The sequence below is a fragment of the Carassius auratus genome, chromosome 37 (assembly GCF_003368295.1).
Source record: "Carassius auratus strain Wakin chromosome 37, ASM336829v1, whole genome shotgun sequence".
In the NCBI taxonomy this organism is placed as follows: Eukaryota; Metazoa; Chordata; class Actinopteri; order Cypriniformes; family Cyprinidae; genus Carassius; species Carassius auratus.
This window is the reverse complement of record NC_039279.1, coordinates 17,741,065-17,766,065: the sequence shown is the minus strand read 5'-3', so window position 1 is coordinate 17,766,065 and position 25,001 is coordinate 17,741,065. Positions and strand designations below refer to the sequence as shown.

Genomic DNA, 25,001 nt, shown 5'->3' with positions numbered 1-25,001 from the left:
TCACTGGCAGGCTTTGATTGGTGTTTCGCGGTTTCCGGTGGGCAGACGTTCAAGCGCCTGAGAAGAATAAAGAGTTTCTGTTGCCGACGCTGATAACGGAATAACGGAATCACGCAGAAACCGAGTCGCGTTTCAAAGGCTCGGTAAGGAATAACGTGTCGTGTTTAGTCGCGCAGCACCTGTGATGATCGGTTAATGCTGACTGAGATGTCATCTGTTTATAATTCAGATAAAGATGGCGACGGCTTAGCGGCCTTCTGTTTGACACTAACGGCTTTTAATGTTCAGATATCTACGGTTATAACTAGTCTCTAACCTTTTATATGTGATGTGTTTTAATGTAGAGGTTTCGAGTACGTTTTAGATAACGTCATTGTTTGCTCTGTGTTCTATTTAGATATCTTAACTGCGTTTTGATGGATTAAACTAATATTTCATACGCATTATATTATTATTTTTATAATTATGTTCGTTTGGTTTTGTAAAATAGATCTAAATGTATGATCGTGCTCTTAACCTTCAATTTATGCATATGCTAGTATTGTGATTGAGATTGTTGAAGTGTAAAAACAGATTTTATGTCAACATAATAATCAGCCTGCAGCATGAAGCATGACGTTTTTCTGTAAATAATCATAATTAACGTGTATTGTGGTTCATGTGGTGGAGCAAACCGTCCAGGTTTAATCTGCAGATTATTACTGACATCAATCTCATCTCTGAAATAATCCTGTTCCTGTCCTCTTGAGGGAATCCAGCTCAGAACATTCAGTCTGTGTTTTCAGTGTATTTATGGTCATGTGCAGACATTGATGATATTTTGATGAATTTTAATTTGTTTTTGGACAGCGGTTTCTGCATTAATTCTGCACAGGATTGAAGGGAATCACAGCAATAGTCTCTTTTTCCATCATAACAAAGTACACAAATCGTCATTTAAAAAAATCCAGAAAAACAAGTTTATGACTTGAGACGGATTAAGGTTTCTTTAGCACTTTCTGCAGTAAGGTGCATATTAATATAATTATTTAATTGGTAACAATAAGGATTAATTTGTTAACATTAGTTCATGTTTGATTAACTAACACGAGCAATATATTTTTACAGCATTTATTAAGTAAATTGTATTCCTTTTTAATATAATTTATAATAATACTTCATTTTTAATTCATCTTAAATATTTTTTATATTCATTTCTGTATAATTTATAAATGCTGTATTTAACTTTTGTTATTAATGTTGTTTAATAAAAATAAAAAAAGTTCACATTGCATTTACTAATGTTTTTAATAATGTATTAGTAAATGTTGACCTAAACACTAATATTAATAAATGCTGTCAAAATTATTTTTCATGCTATTGCTAACAAATCTTAAAGTGTTACCATTTAATTATATCTGCCAAGTTACTTTTTATATTAAATATTTCATAAAAAACTACATTTAGATGATTAGTGTTTTCATTTATTTATTGCATAATTTTAGGATTTATTTATTTTTATATGTTTTCAAACACTTACTCTCTAGTATTACTCTAGTATTAAACCTCTCAAAAAGAAAGATCGACTCTGTTTTATTAGATCAGTATCTTGAGTTGTTTGTATTTCACTGATTGTGATTGTAAAGTATTGTTTGGTGTCTGTGCACCGCTGCAGGTCAAAGGTCAGATCCAGCATGGCGTCAGGCAACGTGAGCAGCGAGGAGGAGAAGAGTCTGAGGGAATGTGAGCTATATGTGCAGAAACACAACGTCCAGCAGCTGCTGAAGGACTGCATTGTGCAGCTGTGCACCTCGCGGCCCGACAGACCCATGGCCTTCCTCAGAGAACACTTCGAAAGGCTGGAAAAGGTTTGCACAGAATTCTGGCATGAAAATAAAATCAACAGATTAAGGAAACGTTGCTGACTTAACTTTGCATAAAGTACGTTTTCAATAACTGGAGATGAGTTTATTAAACAACATTTGGTCCATGCACAGCCACAGTTATCTTTGTTTTTATATATGTGTGTGTATATATATATATATATAGATATATTTATATTGAAGCATCTTCACGTGCAGGAGGAAGCTAAGCAGCTGTTAAACCAGCAGAAGGCCAGCTCTCGCTCAGACTCTCGTGAAGATGAGGTGTCTCCTCCCATGAACCCGGTGGTGAAGGGCCGCAGACGGAGAGGAGCCATCAGCGCCGAGGTCTACACCGAGGAGGACGCCGCCTCCTACGTCAGGAAGGTCTGTATTTCTCCGAATGACGTCTCATGTGTCAGACTACATTGGTCAATCAGTTGTGTTCTCTGTCTTTTCTGTGAAGGTCATTCCTAAAGACTACAAAACCATGGCTGCTCTCGCCAAAGCCATCGAAAAGAATGTGCTCTTCTCTCATCTGGACGACAATGAAAGAAGGTGACTGACGTCGTGTTTTAGTTCATTTATCACATTATTTAGTTTTTTAAGGCAGGACACTACAGGAAAAACTTTTCTTTTTTTTTGTCCATGCACTGGTCAGTTTTTTGCGACGGCATTTTTGTGCCTCGTTGAAAAAAAAAAACTAAGATCACGAGATTAAAGTCTTAATATTTTGAGAATAAAGTTAAAATACTTCAAGAATAAAGTCGAAATATTACAAGAATAAAGTCGTAATGTCGAAACATTCCGACTTTACTCTCATAATATTTAGACTTTATTCTCACAATATTTAGACTTTATTCTCATAGTATTTTGACTTTATTCCTGTAGTATTTAGTGTTTAGACCGACGCACCGCCACAGAAACAAGAATGAGATGCATTCCAACATAACTGTGGCATTAAACTCAGTTAGTTATTAGGGGTTGTTTAAAATAGTGCACATATATAGGCCTTTCAGATTACTTGTTAAAGTGAAATACCTTATATCAGCACACGATGTACGTCTGTTTGTGGATGGGGACTTTGTAACTGCCAAAACTATGTATTTTGCATGCATCACATTATAGTGCGGAGTGCATGAAAATAACGTTCTCACGTAGTCCTTCTGCGTCATCACCACATAGTGTGCGTCATAAGTTAAGTGATCAGTCTTCAAGAAAAGGACTACATGAGAACCACTATGGATGATAAGTTCGCTCTGACGCCTTGTTATTATTTTGTCTTTACTTTATTTGTAATGCCAAGAAAGAGTAAATCTCTTATCAATGGGAAGAGCGCGCTGCCGTGTACCAGCCATTAAATGTGTGGGACACCAGCTCCTCGTTTTCTAACTTATTAATTTCATGGATAAATTTCAGCGACTACAGGCTCTAATCCTCCTGTGCTACCCCATGCGCGGCGTCTGTGTGTGTGAAATGCGGTGCTGAGGTGAAATAGCTGGGCAGTTTGATAGCCAAATTATAATAAGCCTAATAAAAATAATATTATTATTATAATCTAATACATTAATACCCATTAATACTACTAGCACAACCCTAGTAGTATTACAACTTTATTCTTGAAACATTTCAACTTTATTCTCGTAATATTTCAACTTTATTCTCATTATATTTCGACTTTACTCTTGAAACATTTTGACGTAATTCTCGTTATATTTAGACATAATTCTCGCAGTATTGCAACTTTATTCTCGAAACATTTCGACCTTACTCTCATAATATTTCGACTTTACTCTCATAATATTTTGACTTAATTCTCGTAGTATTACGACTTTATTCTCGTAATATTTCAACTTTATTCTCAACATTTCAACTTTATTCTCGTAATATTTTGAATTTATTCTCGCCAGTATTACGACTGTATCCTCGTAGTATTTCGACTTTAACCTCATAATATTTCGACTGTATTCTCGTAGTATTTCGACTTTATTCTCGCAATATTTCGACTGTATCATCGTAGTATTTCGGCTTCATTCTCGCAGTATTACTACTTTATTCTTTTAATATTTAGACTGTATTCTCGTAGTATTTCGACTTTATTCTCATAGTGTTTCGACTTTATTCTTTTAATATTTTGACTTTATTCTCAACATTTCGACTTTATTCTCAACATCTTGACTTTATTCTCGTAATATTTCGACTTTATCCTAATAGTCTTTCGACTTTATTCTCGTATTGTTTCGACTTTATTCTCGTAATATTTAAACTTTATCCTCGTAATATTTCGGCTTCATTTTCGTAGTATTACTACTTTATTCTTGTAGTGTTTCGACTTTATTCTCGTAGTGTTTCGACTTGATTCTCGCAGTATTACTACTTTATTTTTTTATATTTAGACTTTATTCTTGTAATATTTCAACTGTATCCTCGTAGTATTTCGACTGTATTCTCGTAGTATTTCGACTGTATTCTCGTAGTATTTCGACTGTATTCTCGTAGTATTTCGACTGTATTCTCGTAGTATTTCGACTTTATCCTCGTAATATTTCGACTTTATCATCGTAATATTTCGACTTTATCACCTGCGTAATTTAGTTTTTTTTAAACTGGATTTGAGTTTTGTTCTGGATATTTATGCAAATGATCCTATTTTTAATTAGACAATGCTTCATTTGCATACTTAAACATAACATTCCAGAAGACGTGTAAATACAAACATTTTTTTAACTCCTAATGAAATCAATGAACTGGGGAAGTGTGGGATGTAAAAGATTTCTGTTTTCCCTACAGTGACATATTTGATGCCATGTTTCCAGTCACCTACATCGCAGGAGAGACTGTCATCCAGCAAGGTATAGCTTACAAAACACTGATGAGCAATCACACTGACCTGATTTAATCATTGGTTCACCTTCTCGTCTCGTCTCACACTTGCTGCCCAGGTGACGAGGGGGATAACTTCTATGTCATCGATCAGGGTGAAATGGATGTGAGTTATCCTCAACACATCTTCACATAGAAACATTGTTCTGGATGAAGCAGACAGCAGGTCATGAGTGTGTTTCCTCACAGGTGTATGTGAACAGTGAGTGGGCCACCAGCATCGGCGAGGGCGGCAGCTTCGGAGAGCTGGCTCTGATCTACGGCACCCCGAGAGCCGCCACCGTCAGAGCCAAGACCAACGCCAAGCTCTGGGGCATCGACAGAGACAGCTACAGGAGAATACTGATGGTACAGCTGCCCTGCACTCACTCACACACACACTACACACAATACACACAATACTCCAAAACATCCATCTGTCCTGTGTTTGATCATAGGGAAGCACACTGAGGAAGAGGAAGATGTACGAGGAGTTCTTGAGCAAAGTCTCTATTTTAGGTAAGTCTGTCTCTATTAGACAATAGACCAGACCAGATGATGCATGATATTGGAGTCAGAAGAAGATGATACTTTAACAGTATTTTTAAAGATCTTTTTCATTTTTTAAAGTCACAAAATGCAAAACAGTGTAAATGCGTTTTGAAATGTTTTAACGGATCATCTTGAAATGAACGTCTCTTCAGTTCTACTTTCTGTGTATGAATTATCATATGCAGTTAAAGCACTGTAAAAGTTTTTCCCCAGACATCTCTATCGTATGATTCCACACGAGTCTCTTCAGATCTTATGACTTCTTTTTTATTTTAACTCTTTCCCCGTCAGCGTTTCTGAAAAAAGGGTCATTGTGTCTTTTGAAAAGTCTGATAATCTTCACAAAAATTTCATGTCTTCCTGAATATTTTGTTGTATGAGGGTCAAAGATGAAAAAGGGTTTAAGCATAAAAGCAATACTGTTTTAATTGTTTTTCCCCCCCAAAAAAATCATACATTTTCCCCTAATTTACAGAAGACACCCACTAAGATGTCATTCAGTGTGACAATCCTATCAGGCATATTTACAACAAAAATTTATTTATGACATATTAAAAACTAATTTATTTAATCCCAAACACTATCCTAGGTTTCGCACATTTCTCAGTAAGTTTTTAAGTTTTTACTCATTTACAACCTAGTAAAATTACTTATGCTCACTTATTATTTTATATATTTTACTATGTACAGCTCAGAATAAGCATGTTGTCCGAATTTTTACATGACTATAAGTGTTACACCGAATGACAATGGAACATTATTTCAACCATATTTTGACATTTTATTCTTCAAAAAATTGAAACCTTAAATGTAGACACTTTACTTGCATTTAATGTGCTTTCTATGGACTAATTTCGTCTAAAAGCCTACTTTTAAACCGAAATATCTATTCTAGCTTCAAGTGTTTTTTTTTTTTATCAACACTTGAATGTAGGTGAGTTTCATAAAAAAAGGAAAACATTGAATTGCATCGTGAGTTGAGTGAACCGTTCCTTCCAAAACTACAGATGATATCTATCTATCTATCTATCTATCTATCTATATATATATATATATATAGAGAGAGAGAGAGAGAGAGAGAGAGAGAGAGAGAGAGAGAGAGAGAGAGCGAGAGCGAGCTCTGTGTGTGTAGTTCCTGAATGCTGAGTGTCTGTGCTCGCTGCAGAGTCTCTGGATAAGTGGGAGCGTCTGACTGTGGCTGATGCTCTGGAGCCGGTGCAGTTCGAGGACGGACAGAAGATCGTGGTTCAGGGAGAACCAGGGGACGAGTTCTTCATCATCCTGGAGGTGCAGTATCTCGTCTGCTGACACTGTGTTGGTGAAAGTGTTGTGTCTTCTCAAGTCCTGCCGTCTGTTTCCTCAGGGATGTGCAGCCGTTCTGCAGCGCCGGTCAGAGCATGAGGAGTTTGTAGAGGTCGGCCGGTTAGGACCGTCAGACTACTTCGGTGAGCGACATTAAACATCATTCAATTCTTAAACGAGAGTTCACCCAAAAATGAAAGTAAAAATCACCTTGCACTTTCCTTGCTCCTCTTTTCAAGAGAGTAACTAATTTAGGCTCAAATCAACATTTTTGTATGAACTATCCATATAATGTTAAATATATCGATGCAGGAAGTCTCTGAATATGATCTGTTAGTCAAAACGTATCTCATCAGATAGGATACATTTTATTAAATGGTTATTAGTCATTCATGAAGCTATATTGAGCAAGTATAAACTATAAATGATATAGACCTATGAATTCAATATTTATGGGTTGAATGTTTCTCTTTGTTGATATTAATAACAGAATATATTAATTTAGTAGGTCTCTGAATGCGATCATTCATCCTAAATGGATACGATACAGTTTATTTATTATAACAGGATGTTTATTAGTTATTAACAAAACTATATTATGGAATCCTGTGGAACAATAAAAATAAAAAAGGCGATTGTGACTCTTTTTCCGCTCCATAATTCTAATAGAGATCAAAGTCAGAATTACAAGATATAAACTTAGAATTCAGAATTGTTTTTTTTTTTTTTTTTTTTTTTTTTTTTTGCAATTCAGTAATTTATTTCGCCATATAAAAAAATATTAAAAAATGTGGCTACTACTAAAAAAAATGTATTTATTTATTTTTTTTCAAAATTTTTTATATTTCACAATCTGGCGGACTTTGCAATTATCTTTTTTTTTTTTTTTTTTTACAGTGATTGTTTATTGCATGTATAAATAAGAGTGTATTTCTTTGCTCTGGCTAGGTGAGATCGCTCTGCTGATGAACCGACCCCGTGCAGCTACCGTGGTCGCCCGCGGCCCGCTCAAATGCGTCAAGCTGGACAGGCCGCGTTTTGAGCGTGTGCTGGGACCATGTTCAGACATCCTCAAACGCAACATCCAACAGTACAACAGCTTCGTGTCGCTCTCCGTCTGAGAGCTTTACCGCTGGGTCCTCCTCACCATTTAGCTTCACGTTTCCACGCATTCCCAGACTCACTAGTGCTTCATTAAGTGCTTCCCATGCGACTGTCCCGTCAGCCCAGAGCTTTAACAGCCGCTTCCATCGTCAGACGAAAGGCCAGACAATCAAACGTACCTTCCTCCAATCAAATCACAGCCTTTACTCTGCAGTGTTTTTACCTTTAACTCCAAGCGGTAAATGAAAACGACATAAATATATTTATAGTAGAGTTATTCTAAAAGCATTAGTTTTATAAGGTGATCTGACTACATATAACAGAGTAAGACAGACGTGTAATGTTTGGCTGTACTGGTTATATTCTTTAACATTACTGCCTCATTTCCCTACACGGAGAAAAGCAGGCAGGAAGATGAACATGTATGCTGTTTTATTTCTTCTCATCATTCCAGCAAACTCTCACTCTTTGGGTTTCAGTTGCTTGTAGTAGTAACCAGTGAAGCTGTTCCTGTGCAGTATCTAAACGTTTATTATAAGAGAAACTGATTTTTAAATGGATATCTCCTCGAAACCATAGTAGTTTCTGTTCTGTTACGATGCCGGTGCCAAACGTTGGACAGAGCCTCACGTCTTGACTTGAGGTGAGCGGGACCGATATTTGATAAATGTAATTTGTGTGTTCCCGCATGTACGCCGCCACTGAATGTTTCAGTATTTACCTTTTTGTTGTCAGTATATGGCGAGAAATACCAGTTTTATTTTTCAATAAGCTTATTTTTCCACAACGGTGCACAGTGGCATATTTTTAGACGCATGTCATAATTTCAAGTGTTTCTGTGGCTACTTTTTTTAAAGGAATAGTTCACCCAAAAATTTAAATGGTCTGCTCTCACGTCATCCAAGATGTAGATGAGTTTGTTTCCTTATCAGATTTGGGGAAATGTAGCTTTACATCACTTGGATCCTCTGCAGTGAATGGGTGCCGTCAGAATGAGTCTAATTATTTCTTACAAACAAACAGCGTTTCTCTTCTCCAGATGTTAACTGATGGACTGGAGTGGTGTGGATTACTGTGATGTTTTTATCAGCTGTTTGGATTGACGGCACCCATTCACTGCAGAGCATCCATTGATGAACAAGTGATGCAATGCTACATTTCTCAAAATCTGGTGAAGAAACAAACTCATCTACATCTTGAATGGCCTGATGATGGGTACGTTTTTGGGAGAACTATTCCTTTGCTTGTAGCAGTTTTAATGTCGAATTAAAAGACTGAAACTATTATAAAATGAGATTTTAATGTATTTTCCGAGGTCTCTGGTTTCTAATGGTACTGTTTGAAAACAGAGGCTCACAAAAACAGTCATAAACCAGAAAATGAAATCCTCTCAGCTTTTAACATCATGAATGACTTCAAAATATCTTTGATACGTTTTTTTTTATTTATAAAAACTCCACCAGGAGCTCAAGTTAAAATGAACATCAGTGATTTGATATTTACATGTCCATATTCTGTTTTGCTGTTAAACAATCCAGAGTAATCAGTGTTTGATTCTCTTTAGAAAAGACGATTCTCATTATTGTTCCTTGTTTGAGTTTTTGAGAAGTGCGTATTAAAACGGTGCAACAGATTCTTTCAGCTTCATCTTGGCATCTTTGTCACATTTATTAAAGTCACTTCCCCTGAAATAATAAGGGCAGAAACTCACTCACACACACACACACACACACACACACTCCTCTTCACAGCAGTGACGCTTGTATCTGTGTGAATGAATGGACAGAATGACTGATGAATAAACAGATGAATAGAGCTGCTCCTTCAAACCACAACATTTCTGCTGGTTCTGTGCCCTGCTGCTGATATACTGCTGACCACTGATGATGATTTATTTGTCAATGTTACCCAGATGTGTAGTCTGATTTCCAGTGAGTTTTGCGCAGAACATAATCTTTTTGGTATACTGTAGATCGTCCAAATGGCAGTTTAAGCAATAAAAAGGTTGTTATTGAACCATCAAATGGAGTGGAAGACTTTCTTTCAAACCAAATGCTCAAATTTCTTACAAGTTGTCATAAATATTCAAGGAGGCAGCGTTCAACAAAAAATAATAATAAAATCTGACCGATTGGAATGGAATTATTACGTACTACATTATATGCAATGTGCTTTGTTGTACACATTCAGTAAGAGGTTTATGTTTTTTGTAGGATGTATTAAATTGATTAATTAACAATAAAGACATTTTTAATGTTACAAAAGATTTCTATTTCAAATAAATTCTGTTCTTTTGAACATTCCATTCATCAAAGAATCTTGAAAAAAAAAAAAATCACAATTTCCACAAAAAATATGAACTCCTTGCAACACTGATAATAATCAGAAATGTTAGAATTATTAAAGGATTGTGTTGCGATAACCATACTGCAGATATAGTTCTGTAGAATTATAATTTGAGATATCCTTGGTTTGTATGTTGTGTGGCATTTGCCGAATCTGTTCTCATCCAACAGATGGGACTGAATTCACCTGCTTGAGTGCCACAATCAATTGTGTTTTCATTATAAGGCTTTCTGTCCGCTGGCAGTCAGGAACTCCACTGAATCAAAAAGTATGAAAACATTTTTGTCATTTTAATGAGCAAATGTGAGAATGTGACAAACAGCCATGAATAATTATGACCAGAATTTGATTTGCAGGTTTTTTTTTTTTTTATTTTTTTTTTAGATCATGTTTATCCACCACCACCAATTCCGAAATTAACATTTTGAGCATTTGATCAGCATTTGGTAAACCCAAATTGATCTCTGCCAGCTGAGACACTAATGATGACGGATTTCAGCTAGCAATAACGTGGTGAACCACAAGTTGCAACAACGCTTAAAAACTTCAAATGATTTGGTTTGATTCATTTTCAAAGATTCCACTTGACAGCCTGTGAAGTGCAACCAGATGAGACAGCTGAAGATTACACGCTTACGGTCCGTCTGGAAATCTGTCTCGCAACCTACCGCAGAGTTTCTCTGGTGATGTGGCCTGTTTGTGTGCTACATCATCAGCTCAGCCGCCACTAATGGTTGTTTGTATAAAAATGGACAGAAAAGGAACGGATAATCAGAGGAAATGCTACTTGCTGTGCAGTTAAAGCACCACATGAATGGTGTGTTTGCTGATGTAAGGAGATCTGAAGATCATCTCTCTCCTGCGAATGCTGCATCATCTGTCTGTCTGGCCTGAGGGATTTTAGAGAGGGAGGTTCTTGAAATAATATTTAAGTGACCCCTTTTTTGCATAATTATGATACAAAGACAAACATGAGATAGAAGGTCAAAATTATATAAAGTTAATGGTTGCACTTTATTTTACAGTACGTGTACTAACATGTACTTACAGTGTATTTATCTAAGAAAGTTCTGGTAACACAAGGTAACTACATGGGGTAGGGTTAGGTTTAGGGGTAGGTTCAGGGTTAGTACCTAGTTATTACATAGTTATTGTAATTACTGTAATAAGTACATAGTATGTATATGAGGAACAGGACTGTAAAATAAAGTGCTACCAAGTTAATTATGAGACAAAAAGTGATACTTATGAGATAGAAAGTTGGAACTATGAGATATTCATCACAAAATTTACAAATATGTTTTTTTATTTCACTATTTTATGATCCCTTTGTCTTTAATGACTTGTCTCATAATTTTGACATTTTCTCATAATTTTGATATGATCGTATTTATGCGTTATATTTTTATTCTTTGTTTCTCTCCGATTTATCTCATAATTTCTACTTAAGTGATAATTTTGGCTGTTATGATTATGACTTTGTATCTCATAATTTTGACTTTTTGTCACTTTTGACGATTAAGATTTTATAGGACTATCAGACAGCCCTTTTTAGCCGATCATAATTACGATAAAGTCATAAATATGAGATAAACGCTCAACACGAGTTAAAAAGACATACTTTAGTAGTTATGTTATATATTGTTATATATTGACATCGCGATACTAAGTTTTATCTCATATTCAGATGTTTCATGAACATTTCAACTCATAATTTAAATTTCATGTCAATTTCAGAGCTCTTCATCTCAATAATTACTTAACGATCTCATAGTTTTGATTCTCTCATAATTGTCATAATTTTAATCTCTGTGACCTTCTCTCTTCGTTTTAGTTTGTGAAACTTTGTTAAATTCATAAATGTGACTTTTTAGCTCATAATTTCGACAGTTAAGAATATTACACAGCCCTTTTTAACCAATCGGAAATATGAATAATTTTTCCTCCTGATGTCCTTAGATGCCATGATTTTGGACAGGACGGGTGGTGATTTAGTCTGAAAGTTATCATAACGTCACTTCAGTGGATTGCTGATATCTCCTCCAGCCCTCGCTCTTCTCGTTCTGTCACCTGTTGTTTCCTCTTGGGTGGCTTGTAGTTACTCTGGATGACTCTACAAAATCTGTGATCACCACTTGTGGTTCTCCCAGCTTCTTCGCACACTTTCCTACTGTCCTGAGCACATGTCCGAGCCGGCGGTCCAAGGCCTGCAGGTGGTCCTCGGTCAGGACTGGAGAGAGAGGGTCTCTGGAGAGGGATTCCCTCATGACGTCGCTCAGGCGGTACTCGGACTTCGCCAAAAGCTTCAGTCTGAACAGCGTGGAACGCTTGATCCTGTGAGAGGCCATGCGTTTAATGAGTAAGACTACATATCTCATACAACATTCAGAATAATACAATTTAATAAATATTTCAGAAAGATTCTTACATGCAACATTGGGTCAATGGAGCAAGAATGGACATCTCATCGTCTGAATGCCGGCCGAATCTGCAGTGCACAAGAGGATGAAGAAGCCCGTTTAGGCCTCATAATAAAAAATAAATAAATCATGCTTTGGTCAATCATAATTAGGGGATTAAAAAATCCAAATTATGACAGAAACTGACATTTTGATATCCTAAGTCATAATCAGACAAAAATGACACAAAGTCATAATTATGACAAAATTCTACTTTTTTATATTTCGATTCTCATGTGACAATTTCCACTTTATCTCATAATTTTGACTCGGTCCGTTTTGACTTTTCTATCTCATGACCTACTAAATACATTTTTCTTTGTCTATGCAGACTTTTTATCTCAAAACTTTCTACATGTTTTGCCATATTTGAACTTCTCAGTTTTGACTTGGGTGATTTTCCTGAATTGTGTAATGATTATGACTCTCTATCTCATAATTTTGGCTGTCAATTTAAACTTTTTATCGTTGAGTTTTTCTAATCATTTAGACCTTATATTATAATTGTATCTTTTTTTGTACGTTTTTGATCCCAATTATGACTTTTATGTCATAATTTGAACATCATAATGTTGAATTTATCTAATAACTTTTATCCCATAATTTTGACTTTTTATTACTTTACTTTTTGTCATGATTTTTACTTTGTATAATTCATAATGTGACGTTTTTTGTTAGTTTAGTCTTTATCTCAATTATGACTTATCTCATAATTTAATTTTTTTGTTAATTTCAACTTTTTATCTCATAATTAACTATTTTTTTCATAATTTTAAAATTTTATGTCCCGATTTACCAAACCATTAAATTTTTTCTCGCATCAAAAATTTGCTTCCATTAGAAAGCACTTTCATAAACAAAGGGGCTATTCACACATTAAGTGTTTATATATATATATATATATATATATATATATATATATATATATATATATATAAATGCAAGATGCAAAGCAGTGGAATGAAAAAGAAATGAAAGGTCTAGGAACACGTTTTCAAATCTGAACTCTTGACTCGAGTGCTGTGTTTATTGAACACCATGTATTGCACAAGACACTGGAATAGATGACAATGGCCAAAACTATGAAAAAGCAGTGCAGTGCATTGTAAAAATGCATTCAGTGTTAAAGTCCCCAAAATTATACGGATGAGAACATACCCTCTGGCATTGTCTAAGTGAAGCAGGAAGCCATCATCTCCAAACTTGGTGAAAATTTCATAGTGGTGTCTGTCCATGTTTCCTAAGACATGAAAGAGAATTTCCTTATTGTCAGTGTGATGCTTATTTTGGAGCAAAACCAACCAACAACACTACTTTGATCGTCAAGTACGAAACATTTTTCATGTAAGTTTTGACATAAATAAATCCAATCAAGTGTCGACATGGAAAGCGTTTACATGCCTGTAAGGAAGTCAAATATAGCCATGTCAATAATGTTGAGCAGTCTGTTCCCAGAGTTGTAGGGATAAAGTTTTTTGACAGTATCACAGTATAACGGATTGACCTCCCACCTGAGACGAAACAGAAGATGTTAATAGCTTCAAGCTGTTGGACTCATCTGAACATTACTGAACTTTCAGACCCTTTTGTAAGCATGACAAACATTTTTGCGTCTTAGCCATGGCCTGAATCAAGAGCTGGATTTCTCAAATCCAAATAAGGAAATTGTACACTTCATAAAACAACAAATGTTGATCAGACCGGATAACTGTTTTATATTCATCATAAATCAAGTTAAACTGTATCTAAACAGACCCTTTTTATTTTCTTAAAACACATTCCTGCTCTTATTAAGTCCCGGAAAGAAAATAACCATTCTTAGTATTCAAAACTTGAGAGTGATTGAGTGTGTATGAAGGTCGGAGCGTACTCCTCTCTCCCGGTGAAACTGTAGGCGCGGATCCAGGGGTTTGGGATGGAGATACGCGGGGCGATGCTCAACCCCGGTAGATAAGCAGACATAGAGCCCTCCAGCAGATCAGGATGACCACACACGGCGTACTCCGACTTGCACACGTACAAACACTTTGCAAAGAAACACGTGTTGTTGGCTGGTCAAGAAAAAAGAAAAGCATTTAAAGCAACTCACTTCTATAAAAACTGGCCCAAAGTTACACATATAAACAGACAGAACCGTTCATAAGTTTGGGGCACAAATTTTTAGTTTTGTATGTTCATAAGTTAATTTATTTGATCAAAAAAATACAGTTACATTTTGTGATATAATTTATTTTATTATTATTTGAATACATTTTTAAATTTAATTTATTCCTGTGATCAAAGCTGTATTTTCAGCATCATTCCTCCAGTCTTCAGTGTCACATGATCTTCAGAAATCATGAAAATATGATGATTTACTGCTTAAGAAACATTTCTGATTATCAATGTTGAAAAAAGTTTTTTTTTTTTTTTGTGGAGACAGTGATAATTTTTTTTAGGATTCTTTGATGAATAGAGAATTTCAAAAACAGCATTTATTTGAAATATAAATATTTTGTAACATTATAAATGTCTTTCCTGACACTTTTGATCAATTTAATGCATCCTTGTAAAATAAAAATAAATGTACTTACCCCAAACTTATGAACAGAAGCATTAATTATATTTCTTTTGTAAAAAATTTGTAAAAATTTGTTTTTAACTAGTAATGCCAACCTGGAGAGTTGAAGAAGACACTGCGCAGCTCCTCATTGTGTGTTATATACAAAATTTCACCCGTCACGTTAATGAATCGTCCCACCACCGGTGGAACTCTCCGGAAGTCCAGCACTCTGCACACAATTCATTTAATCACACATGGCTGACCATCTAATTCAGCTTTATTATCAACTTGATATTTTGAGTGAGACCTGCTAAAGTATCTAAATAGGCTTGTTAAAGGGATTTTTATCAGATTTCAGCTTGTCCAGTAGCATTATACATGATTCTTAGAAGATTTTCAATTCCATTTGCTTTCCTTCTACGACAGGGTTTTAGTGCCACATAAAAAAAAAAAAGATACAAATTTAAGTTTACGAGTTTAAAGTCGTAATATTTTGAGAATAAAGTCGAAATTACGAGAATAGAGTTAAATGTTATGAGAATAAAGTCGAAATGTTTCAAGAAAAAGTCGCAATAGGCCTACAGCGAGAATAAAGTCAAAGTATTACAAGAATAAAGTTGAAACGTTTAAAAAAAAAAAGTCAGAATAGGCCTACTATGAGAATAAAGTCCAAATATTATGAGAATAAAGTCGAAATGTTTCGAAAAAAAGTCGTAATAGGCCTACAACGAGAATAAAGTTTAAATATTATGAGGATAAAGTTTAAATGTTTTGAGAAAAAAAGTCGTAATATGCCTACTACGAAAATAAAGTCGAAATATTACGAAAATAAAGTCTAAATGTTTCGAGAAAAAAGTTGTAATAGGCCTACAATGAGAATAAAGTCAAAATATTATGAGAATAAAGTCTAAATGTTTCAAGAAAACATTCGTAATAGGCTTAATACGAGAATAAAGTCAAAATATTATGAAAATAAAGTCTAAATGTTTCAAGAAAAAAGTCGTAATAGGCCTACTACGAGAATAAAGTCAAAATATTATGAGAATATAGTCGAAACGTTTCGATAAAAAAGTTGAAACGTTTCAAGAAAAAAGTCGTAATAGGCTAAACACGAGAATAAAGTCAAAATATTATGAGAATAAAGTCCAAATGTTTCAAGAAAAAAGTCATAATAGGACTACTACGAGAATAAAGTAAAAATATTACGAGAATATAGTCGAAACGTTTCGATAAAAAAGTTGAAACGTTTCAAGAAAAAAATCGTAATAGGCTTAATACGAGAATAAAGTCGAAATATTACGAGAATATAGTCGAAACGTTTCGAGAAAAAAGTTGTAATAGGCCTAATTCGAGAATAAAGTCAAAATATTACGAGAATATAGTCGAAACGTTTCAAGGAAAAAGTCGTAATAGGCCTACTACGAGAATAAAGTCAAAATATTATGAGAATAAAGTCAAAATGTTTTGAGAAAAAAGTCGTAATAGGCCTAATACGAGAATAAAGTCAAAATATTACGAGAATATAGTCGAAACGTTTCGAGAAAAAAGTTGTAATAGGCCTAATACGAGAATAAAGTCAAAATATTACGAGAATAAAGTCGAAACATTTCAAGAAAAAAGTCGTAATAGGCCTACTACGAGAATAAAGTCAAAATATTATGAGAATAAAGTCAAAATGTTTTGAGAAAAAAGTTGTAATAGGCCTAATACGAGAATAAAATTATAATATTACGAGAATAGTCGAAATGTTTCGAGAAAAAGTCAAAATAGGCCTACTATGAGAATAAAGTCCAAATATTATGAGAATAAAGTCGGAATCTTTCGAGAAAAAAAGTCTTAATAGGCCTACAACGAGAATAAAGTTTAAATATTATGAGGATAAAGTTTAAATGTTTTGAGAAAAAAGTCGTAATACGCCTACTACAAAAATAAAGTTGAAATATTACGAAAATAAAGTCGAAATGTTTTGAGAAAAAAGTCGTAATAGGCCTACAATGAGAATAAAGTCAAAATATTATGAGAATAAAGTCTAAATGTTTCAAGAAAACATTCGTAATAGGCCTATTACGAGAAAAAAGTCAAAATATTATGAGAATAAAGTCTAAATGTTTCAAGAAAAAAGTCGTAATAGGCCTACTACGAGAATAAAGTCAAAATATTTTGAGAATATAGTCAAAACGTTTCGATAAAAAAGTTTAAACGTTTCAAGAAAAAAGTCGTAATAGGGTTAATACGAGAATAAAGTCCAAATATTACGAGAATAAAGTTGAAACATTTCAAGAAAAAAGTCGTAATAGGCCTACTACGAAAATAAAGTCAAAATATTACGAGAATATAGTCGAAACGTTTCGAGAAAAAAGTCGTAATAGGCCTAATACAAGAATAAAGTCAAAGTATTACGAGAATATAGTCGAAACGTTTCAAGAAAAAAGTCGTAATAGGCCTACAATGAGAATAAAGTCAAAATATTACGAGAATAAAGTTGAAACATTTCAAGAAAAAAGTCGTAATAGGCCTACTATGAGAATAAAGTCAAAATATTTTGAGAATATAGTCAAAACGTTTCGATAAAAAAGTTTAAACGTTTCAAGAAAAAAGTCGTAATAGGGTTAATACGAGAATAAAGTCCAAATATTACGAGAATAAAGTTGAAACATTTCAAGAAAAAAGTCGTAATAGGCCTACTACGAAAATAAAGTCAAAATATTACGAGAATATAGTCGAAACGTTTCGAGAAAAAAGTCGTAATAGGCCTAATACAAGAATAAAGTCAAAGTATTACGAGAATATAGTCGAAACGTTTCAAGAAAAAAGTCGTAATAGGCCTACAATGAGAATAAAGTCAAAATATTACGAGAATAAAGTTGAAACATTTCAAGAAAAAAGTCGTAATAGGCCTACTATGAGAATAAAGTCAAAATATTATGAGAATAAAGTCAAAATGTTTTGAGAAAAAAGTTGTAATAGGCCTACTACGAGAATAAAATTAGAATATTACAAGAATAAAGTCAAAATATCACGAGAATAAAGTCGAAACGTTTCAAGAAAAAAGTCGTTATAGGCCTACTACGAGAATAAAGTCAAAATATTACGAGAATATAGTCGAAACGTTTCAAGAAAAAAGTCGTAATAGGCCTACAATGAGAATAAAGTCAAAATATTACGAGAATAAAGTCGAAACATTTCAAGAAAAAAGTCGTAATAGGCCTACTACGAGAATAAAGTCAAAATATTATGAGAATAAAGTCTAAATGTTTCGAGAAAAAATTTGTAATAGGCCTACTACGAGAATAAAGTTAGAATATTAAGAGAATAAAGTCAAAATATTACGAGAATAAAGTCAAAATGTTTTGAGAAAAAAGTCGTAATAGGCCTACTACGAGAATAAAGTCGAAACGTTACAAGAAAAAAGTCGTAATATGACTACTACAAGAATAAAGTCAAAATATTACGAGAATAAAGTCTAAAGTCGTTTCAAGGGAAAAGTCGTAATAGGCCTACAACGAGAATATTTTGACTTTATTCTCATAATATTTAAACTTTATTCTCAAAATATTATGAGTTTAATCGTGTAATCTTAGAACGTGGCACTAAACCGCAGTCGTATCCTTCAGCAGTGACTTTTCTTTACTTAGAGTGTTGAATCAAGCTCAGATGAGGAATAACCTGCAGGAAAAAACACCCTTTTCTCAAGTGTCTTTGCTTACACCACTAATGACAGGGTGAAACTCCTGGGGAATTTTTCCTTAGCCGCTGTCGACAGCTTGTTCACTTTGGAAATGATACGCTTTGTAAAAAGCACTACACAAATAAAATAAACTGACCTGTAAACCTTAGTTTTTAGAAATTCTCACAGTAAGAAAAATGGGGATTCATCAGCATGTTTTCCTATTAATTTTCATTCCCATAGGGATTTTGTTTAAGAGTCATAAGCCATAAACTAACAAAGATGCAAGACTGTGAGCTTACTAGCTTTGTAAAAGAACTACAATCCCATGAAGCATTTAGAACTACATAATAAATGTAAAACAATGGATATATTGATTGGAAGAATTATGGGTAATGTAGTTTTTCACCAAAAATTCTAATGCCCAACATTATTATTTAAGAAACCAATTGAAATAATTAAACTTCAACAAAGACATATACAATCTATCTAAAACCCTGTAGTTCAAAACAAGCCTGTCTTTAACAGCTTCAAAAATCAATTCCCCTGTGGAAAAATGAATGGGATTTTTATTTCCCGAACATCGACTGTTGCACAATATTGCGTAATATTGCTAGTCTGGATGCGATGTTCGAAAAAAGGACCACAAAATGTGGACTTGCCCTAAGGTTTCATCACTGTATAATCGTCCACAACAGACCTCACCAAATATGTTTTGTTGAGAGTCTCAACAGGCCTAAACTATGATGTGCAGTATCTCTCTGAGGGATTTCATCTGTTTACTCATATCAGATCCTTCACTCTATAATTCATTCCTGCTCTTGTCTATCTGTCTGTTAATCCGGTTGCCTTCGCTGTGTGACTCTGATGACGTTCGTCCTTCTCACCTGTCGAGGTGGAAAGCTGCTATCTCAGCATTGTGTCTCTGAAAGTCGACAAAATAGAAGAAGTTCTCCGGCGTCTCTTCATGTCTCTCCTGTCTGAAATCAAAAGGACCATCACTATCAGTTCAACCTAAATCTAAATCAAAGTGTACTTATAAGTCCATCTAAAAGCAAAGTGATACCTCATTGGTTTAAACATAGCTTTGCCAAAATCTTGGAGCTTTAGGGCCAACTTCAGGTGAAGACCGCTTGGTTTAACCACTGATTAGACAGAATAAAAGAAAAGAGTTATATATATTAAAAAAATTATTAGTCAAGAGACTAAAGTTTAAAGTGACCTATTGTGCAATTTTTAAGGTTCTTAATATGTGACCCTGGACCACAAAAGGTAAATCTTTACAAACTGAAAATTATGTATCATCTGAAAGCTGAATAAATAAGGTTTCCATTGATGTATGCAACTATTTTAAAATCTGGAATCTGAGGGTGCAAAAAAAATCCAAATATTGAGAAAATCGCCTTTAAAGTTGTCCAAATGAAGTTCTTAGCAATGCATATTACTAATCCAAAATGACATCTTGATATATTTACGGTAGGAAATTTAATAAAATATCTTCATGGAACATGATCTTTACTTAATATCCTAAATATTTTTTGCGTTACAGAAAAACATATAATTTTAACCCATACAATGTATTTTTGGCTATTGCTACAAATATACCCAAGAGACTTAAGACTGTTTTTATGCTACAGGGTCACAAATAGTTTTGGGAGTCTACAGCTACATTATACACTGCATGAAAGGCAACATTTGAAATCGCACAATACTTATTTTTCTGTTATAAAACATTTTCAGCTTTATATAACTAAAGTAAAATAATAAAACAATGTTTCTAAATGTTATATATGCAAAACAATCCAGAATAATCACTTCCAAGAAACACATTCCTGGAAAATGGGATTAAAAATGTCAGGATATTGTCAAACACTTGACTCATTTTGGACTGAGATCTTATTTTTTTTCGACCTTTCAGCTGTTATAGTTTAATTATAGAGGGATCTTTACATAACAGGGCTTGCGGTGAACACAACGCTCCACCACTGCTGTTCCTTAGCTTTTGTCTGAGGGTTTGGCAAGCCATGGCCGGCTGCCGGCAATCCTCAACCGCACCGTTCAAACTTCATTTAGCTCCTTTTCAGCACAATCATATCAATAGTTCACAAACTCAACCACACTCCAAAATAACACATGAGTAATAAGCATAACAGATAAACAACACAAAAGTTCAATGCAAATAACAAAACATTGCAGTTATACTCTATTAGACATTCAATAAGGACAAAAAGAGCTAAAAGTGGAAAACCTGCAATAGTATTTGGTTCATGTGTAAGCGCTCGGGGCCAGATGCGTTTGTGTGGTTTTATCCTCACTGTCTGTTATAGGATGGTGCTGGTGGACATTAAGAGGCGTTTACTCTAGACTTTCGTGAGTGGCAGCTTATATAATGGCCTCATCTACCTTAAACCATTGGCCATTCATTATAAAACAATGCCATTGAAACTAGGCCTTTGTTAGTGGCTTTCTACTCTACACCACCGACTTGCAATTAGTGCTGGACGATATACTGGTTTAAACAGTAAACCAATTTGAATCACGCACATGGTATCAATTTTGAAAAAGAAAAATGGGGGAAGCAATGTAAACAGCATCTTGAATTGAGAGGTTAAGCACATCAACAGGAGCAAAAAAAATTAGGTGCCGTCACTTTAAGACACAATGCATGGATATAATTTAACAATATACACAACAGATTTCTTTCTCAAATGTTTGCGTTCACTTAAGATATAGTCAACAGGTTTTCGAGGATACTCACCAAAGATGGGTATTTTGACATGTATCCTGTATTTGTCTGTTCAAGTGCAAGAAGACGCAAAACTCAAGGGAAAAAATGCAAAAGATAACACATGCAATTTTAAATAAATTTTTATAGTAAAATACTGTTTTTGAGAAGCAATGAATTGAATTTCACTGTCAAAGGTAATTTTTTTTAACAAGACTGTGCTAATGTATTTTTATATTGTATATTATTTAGTTGTCCATTATACAACTGTTCAAAAGTTTGGGGTCGGAAAGATTTTTTTTTTACATTTCTGGAAGAAGTCTTTTTTGATTACCGAGACTGCATCTATTTGAGTAAAAATTCAGTAAAAACAGTAATATTTTGAAATATTATTACTGTTTAAAATAACTGGTTTCTATGTGAATATATTGTAAAATGTAATTTATTTCTGTGATGCGCAGCTGAATTTTCAACATCATTACTCCAGTCTTCAGATGATCTTCAGAAATCATGAAAATATGCTGCTCAAGAAACATTTCTGATTATCACCAAGGTTCAAACTGCCTCATATTTTTGGGGAAACTGAAATGCATTTTATTTTTCAGGATTCTTTGATGAATATAAAGTTCAAAAGAACAGCATTAAATTTAAATATATATATATTTTGTCACTATAAATGCCTTTAATGTTACTTTTAATCATTTTAATATATCCTTGCTGAAACACAGTATTAATTTTCTTAAAAAATATCATAACTTTTGAACAGTAGTGAATGTTTTTCATAAGTTCCAGAAGTCCTTACTCAGAAGTGGCCATCATATTATTTAGTATTTTGTAAAAGAAAATGTAGTGTATTTTCTGATTTATGCACATTGGAGAGTGTTTTTAATAGTTTTCAGCTAAAAATGTTCAAGTTTGTTAGATAAATGGTGATAAAAATATACATTTACCTTGTGAGCAGTCACATGCACCCTTCAGCGCTTTCTCATCCTGGGTGAAATCTGTCAGACAATGAAACAGACAAGAAATACTGCATTAGCATTTTTCAGATTTGGGATTTATTTGGGTACTGAACCAACTCCTCGCATAGCATCACCTGCGCTGATGACGGTGGCTGTCTGCATGTCTCGCAGGAGTCTGTCGACGCCGCTGTCGTCTCTCGAGTACAGCGCATATCGATTGATCCCTAGATGGAACCGCAGCCAGCTGGCCTCCGGGTCAAAGGTCACGGGATGATCGAGAATAGTGATGTTTGAAGCTGTTGCCGCCTCCATGTAGAACTTTTTCATTCTGTGCAGGAGAACAAGAGCTGGCTTTTACACAAATGTCATCTGTCATTATATAAAATGTCAGATTCAGAAATTAAAATCTTTTCTCTTTAAATGTAAGTGAGAGGTACTTTCCTGCACAAACACTTGGAATGAAATGAGTAGAAATTACACATTTGGCGAGATCTACCAATATAGGTGTTATTTGGTGTTAAGTTAATGACTTTCCTTTGCATGCACAGGTAGAAAAATTAAAATTTTAAACCTTTAAACTGCACGCACATACACGTTTTAATAACTTTTATTTTATTTAATATCTTTGAACACACAAGCATAATACTGTTATAATATTTAAGTGGCATGGCATAAAATATAATGCACACATTCACAATTAACTGCTGTAACTGAGAGATTTACCAGGTGAAACAAAACAAAGATAATAAATTAGAAACAAATTAGGGTGGGACTACATACTGTATATGTGCTGTCACTGAATATAAAATAATAGGCATAGAATAATATTATTAATTAATAATAATCAATATATATTTAAATAAATGTTAAAATTTGACTTTATTTTTAAACAAAATTGTACTATATCCATATTATATGACAATAAATATTTACATTTTGCTTTATTTTAATTATAAGGGATATAATACTATTATATCAGTTAAATGGCATTGCAAGTAATACCCTGGCAGAAACACAATCACAACGTTACAGATCATTGATCCCTTTTGGAGCAAGCGTTCGCCGCTGATTGTCAGAAATTGTCACCATGACCTCAACACGCATCAGCTTGAGACAACATCATGGAGAAAAGAGAAATGAGTTGAAATGCAAATAGAAACTCTTGAAATGTTTACTGTGGCAGCGAGCCAGCAGGAGCTCACACGAGAAGATAGAAGTGAATCCTCTTCTCTCTGCTTCCATAGTTCACAGACTTCACCAGAGCTAACAGACAGACTCACATCACGCCTCATCAGTGTGTTTCTGCTTACAAATACAGCAACATTTGAGGTGTTTTTCAGCCCAATCAGGGATGGCTGACCACTGACGGACCCACAGCTTCTTGAGTCTTGACTAGTGTGAGCTGGTTAATGTGGGTAACGAGACACTCGTGTTGTCTATTGGCACATTAAGGTGCTTTTAAAATGATCCTGAAGTATGACAAAAAGTATCAAGTATTCCCAGATTTGCACTATGCAGTTGTTTGTTGTCGTACTTTGACCCTGACATCAGTGACCACACGCTGTGACCTGCCAACAGGATATGAGACGCCAATTCCACGTGTCCCAATCCAGAGCATTACCACACACGGATCTGTGCACCGCTGGGCCAAACACAAGCAAACACATCACTGAGTCACCTGATCTTCTTTAATCTGCAGGCTCTGTCCTCACCGAGGTCTTTTCTCCAATCTCAAATTAAGTTGTTAATTACAGTAAATTCAAATAAGCTATAATAAGCGTCAACAACTAAAAATAGCTTCTTCTTAAATTTATTGTCAAGCAACAGGTTGCCATTGTGACAACTTACCCCTTATCGTCAGTGTGTGTTCAGTACTGATGGAAACGTTCAACACTTATTCCTAGTCAGCACTTTAAAGTATGTATCAATCCAGAAGCAGATTTAACAACTTAAAGTAACAACTATCCCCTGCTAATAAACACATCATACTCTTTAAGATGAAGCCCAACAGTTGAGTACCTCTCCCAGCGGCTCACTTTCTTCTTGCAGTAATTCATGAGCTCCTCTTCTTGCAGTAGCCGCTCGTCGGGCCCCAGTTCTGGAAGACGGATGTTGTAGAGCGGATGTCTGAACAGCCGCTCCAGCTTAGAGCCTCGCTCGGTGGAAACCACCGTGAAATTCTGGCTGGTCGTCCACGGGACGGTCGTAGTAGCTCCTCCGTTCTCCAGGCTGTCGTTGGTGACCCTGCATGCACAGCTTTCTCTGGGCAGATGATACCAGGTTTTGAGTCTGGGAAGCAGGACGAAATGGATGTCAGCCGCCAAGAGAGTGACCAAAGTGACGGTCACCAGCAGCCGGTCCCTCCTCATGTCGCCACGCTGGAGTGACCAGCTGGGTTGAGATGTCCTCCAAACTGGCTAAGTTTGGTAAAATGATCTTTGCTTCTTCATTGACGAATCCTGCAACTTCTAGTCAGACCGATGCTTGGTTCCCTGCTTATTCCTTTCAAATCAGCTGCATGCTGCTCCTCACAGTAGCTCGCACATCTGACCCAGACAGCGCAGTGCCCTTGTGAGTCAAGCTGCTTAGCTCTCTCTCTCTCTCTCTCTCTGCGTTGTGCTGCTTCAGGACTGGAGCGT

General features: G+C 34.9%; 2 protein-coding genes across 2 annotated transcripts; one reads left to right on the top strand and one right to left on the bottom strand.

The window, feature by feature from the left end:
* prkar1ab (protein kinase, cAMP-dependent, regulatory, type I, alpha (tissue specific extinguisher 1) b) lies at positions 1-8,510 on the top strand. Its single transcript, XM_026223227.1, has 11 exons — positions 1-143; positions 1,655-1,847; positions 2,061-2,228; positions 2,308-2,399; positions 4,632-4,693; positions 4,784-4,830; positions 4,914-5,072; positions 5,162-5,222; positions 6,421-6,542; positions 6,619-6,700; positions 7,506-8,510. Exons 2-11 carry the CDS (start codon positions 1,674-1,676, stop codon positions 7,676-7,678), a joined length of 1,140 nt encoding a protein of 379 aa, XP_026079012.1. The 5' UTR covers positions 1-143; positions 1,655-1,673; the 3' UTR covers positions 7,679-8,510.
* A 1,772-nt stretch (positions 8,511-10,282) lies between these two features.
* Positions 10,283-25,001, bottom strand: fam20a (FAM20A golgi associated secretory pathway pseudokinase). The gene is made up of 11 exons (XM_026223226.1): positions 24,382-25,001; positions 22,497-22,690; positions 22,351-22,401; positions 19,742-19,820; positions 19,563-19,655; positions 15,122-15,237; positions 14,337-14,517; positions 13,868-13,977; positions 13,625-13,706; positions 12,436-12,495; positions 10,283-12,341 (listed from the first exon to the last, which is right to left on the bottom strand). The coding sequence occupies exons 1-11, from the start codon at positions 24,729-24,731 to the stop codon at positions 12,074-12,076; spliced, it is 1,584 nt and encodes a 527-aa protein (XP_026079011.1). The 5' UTR covers positions 24,732-25,001; the 3' UTR covers positions 10,283-12,073.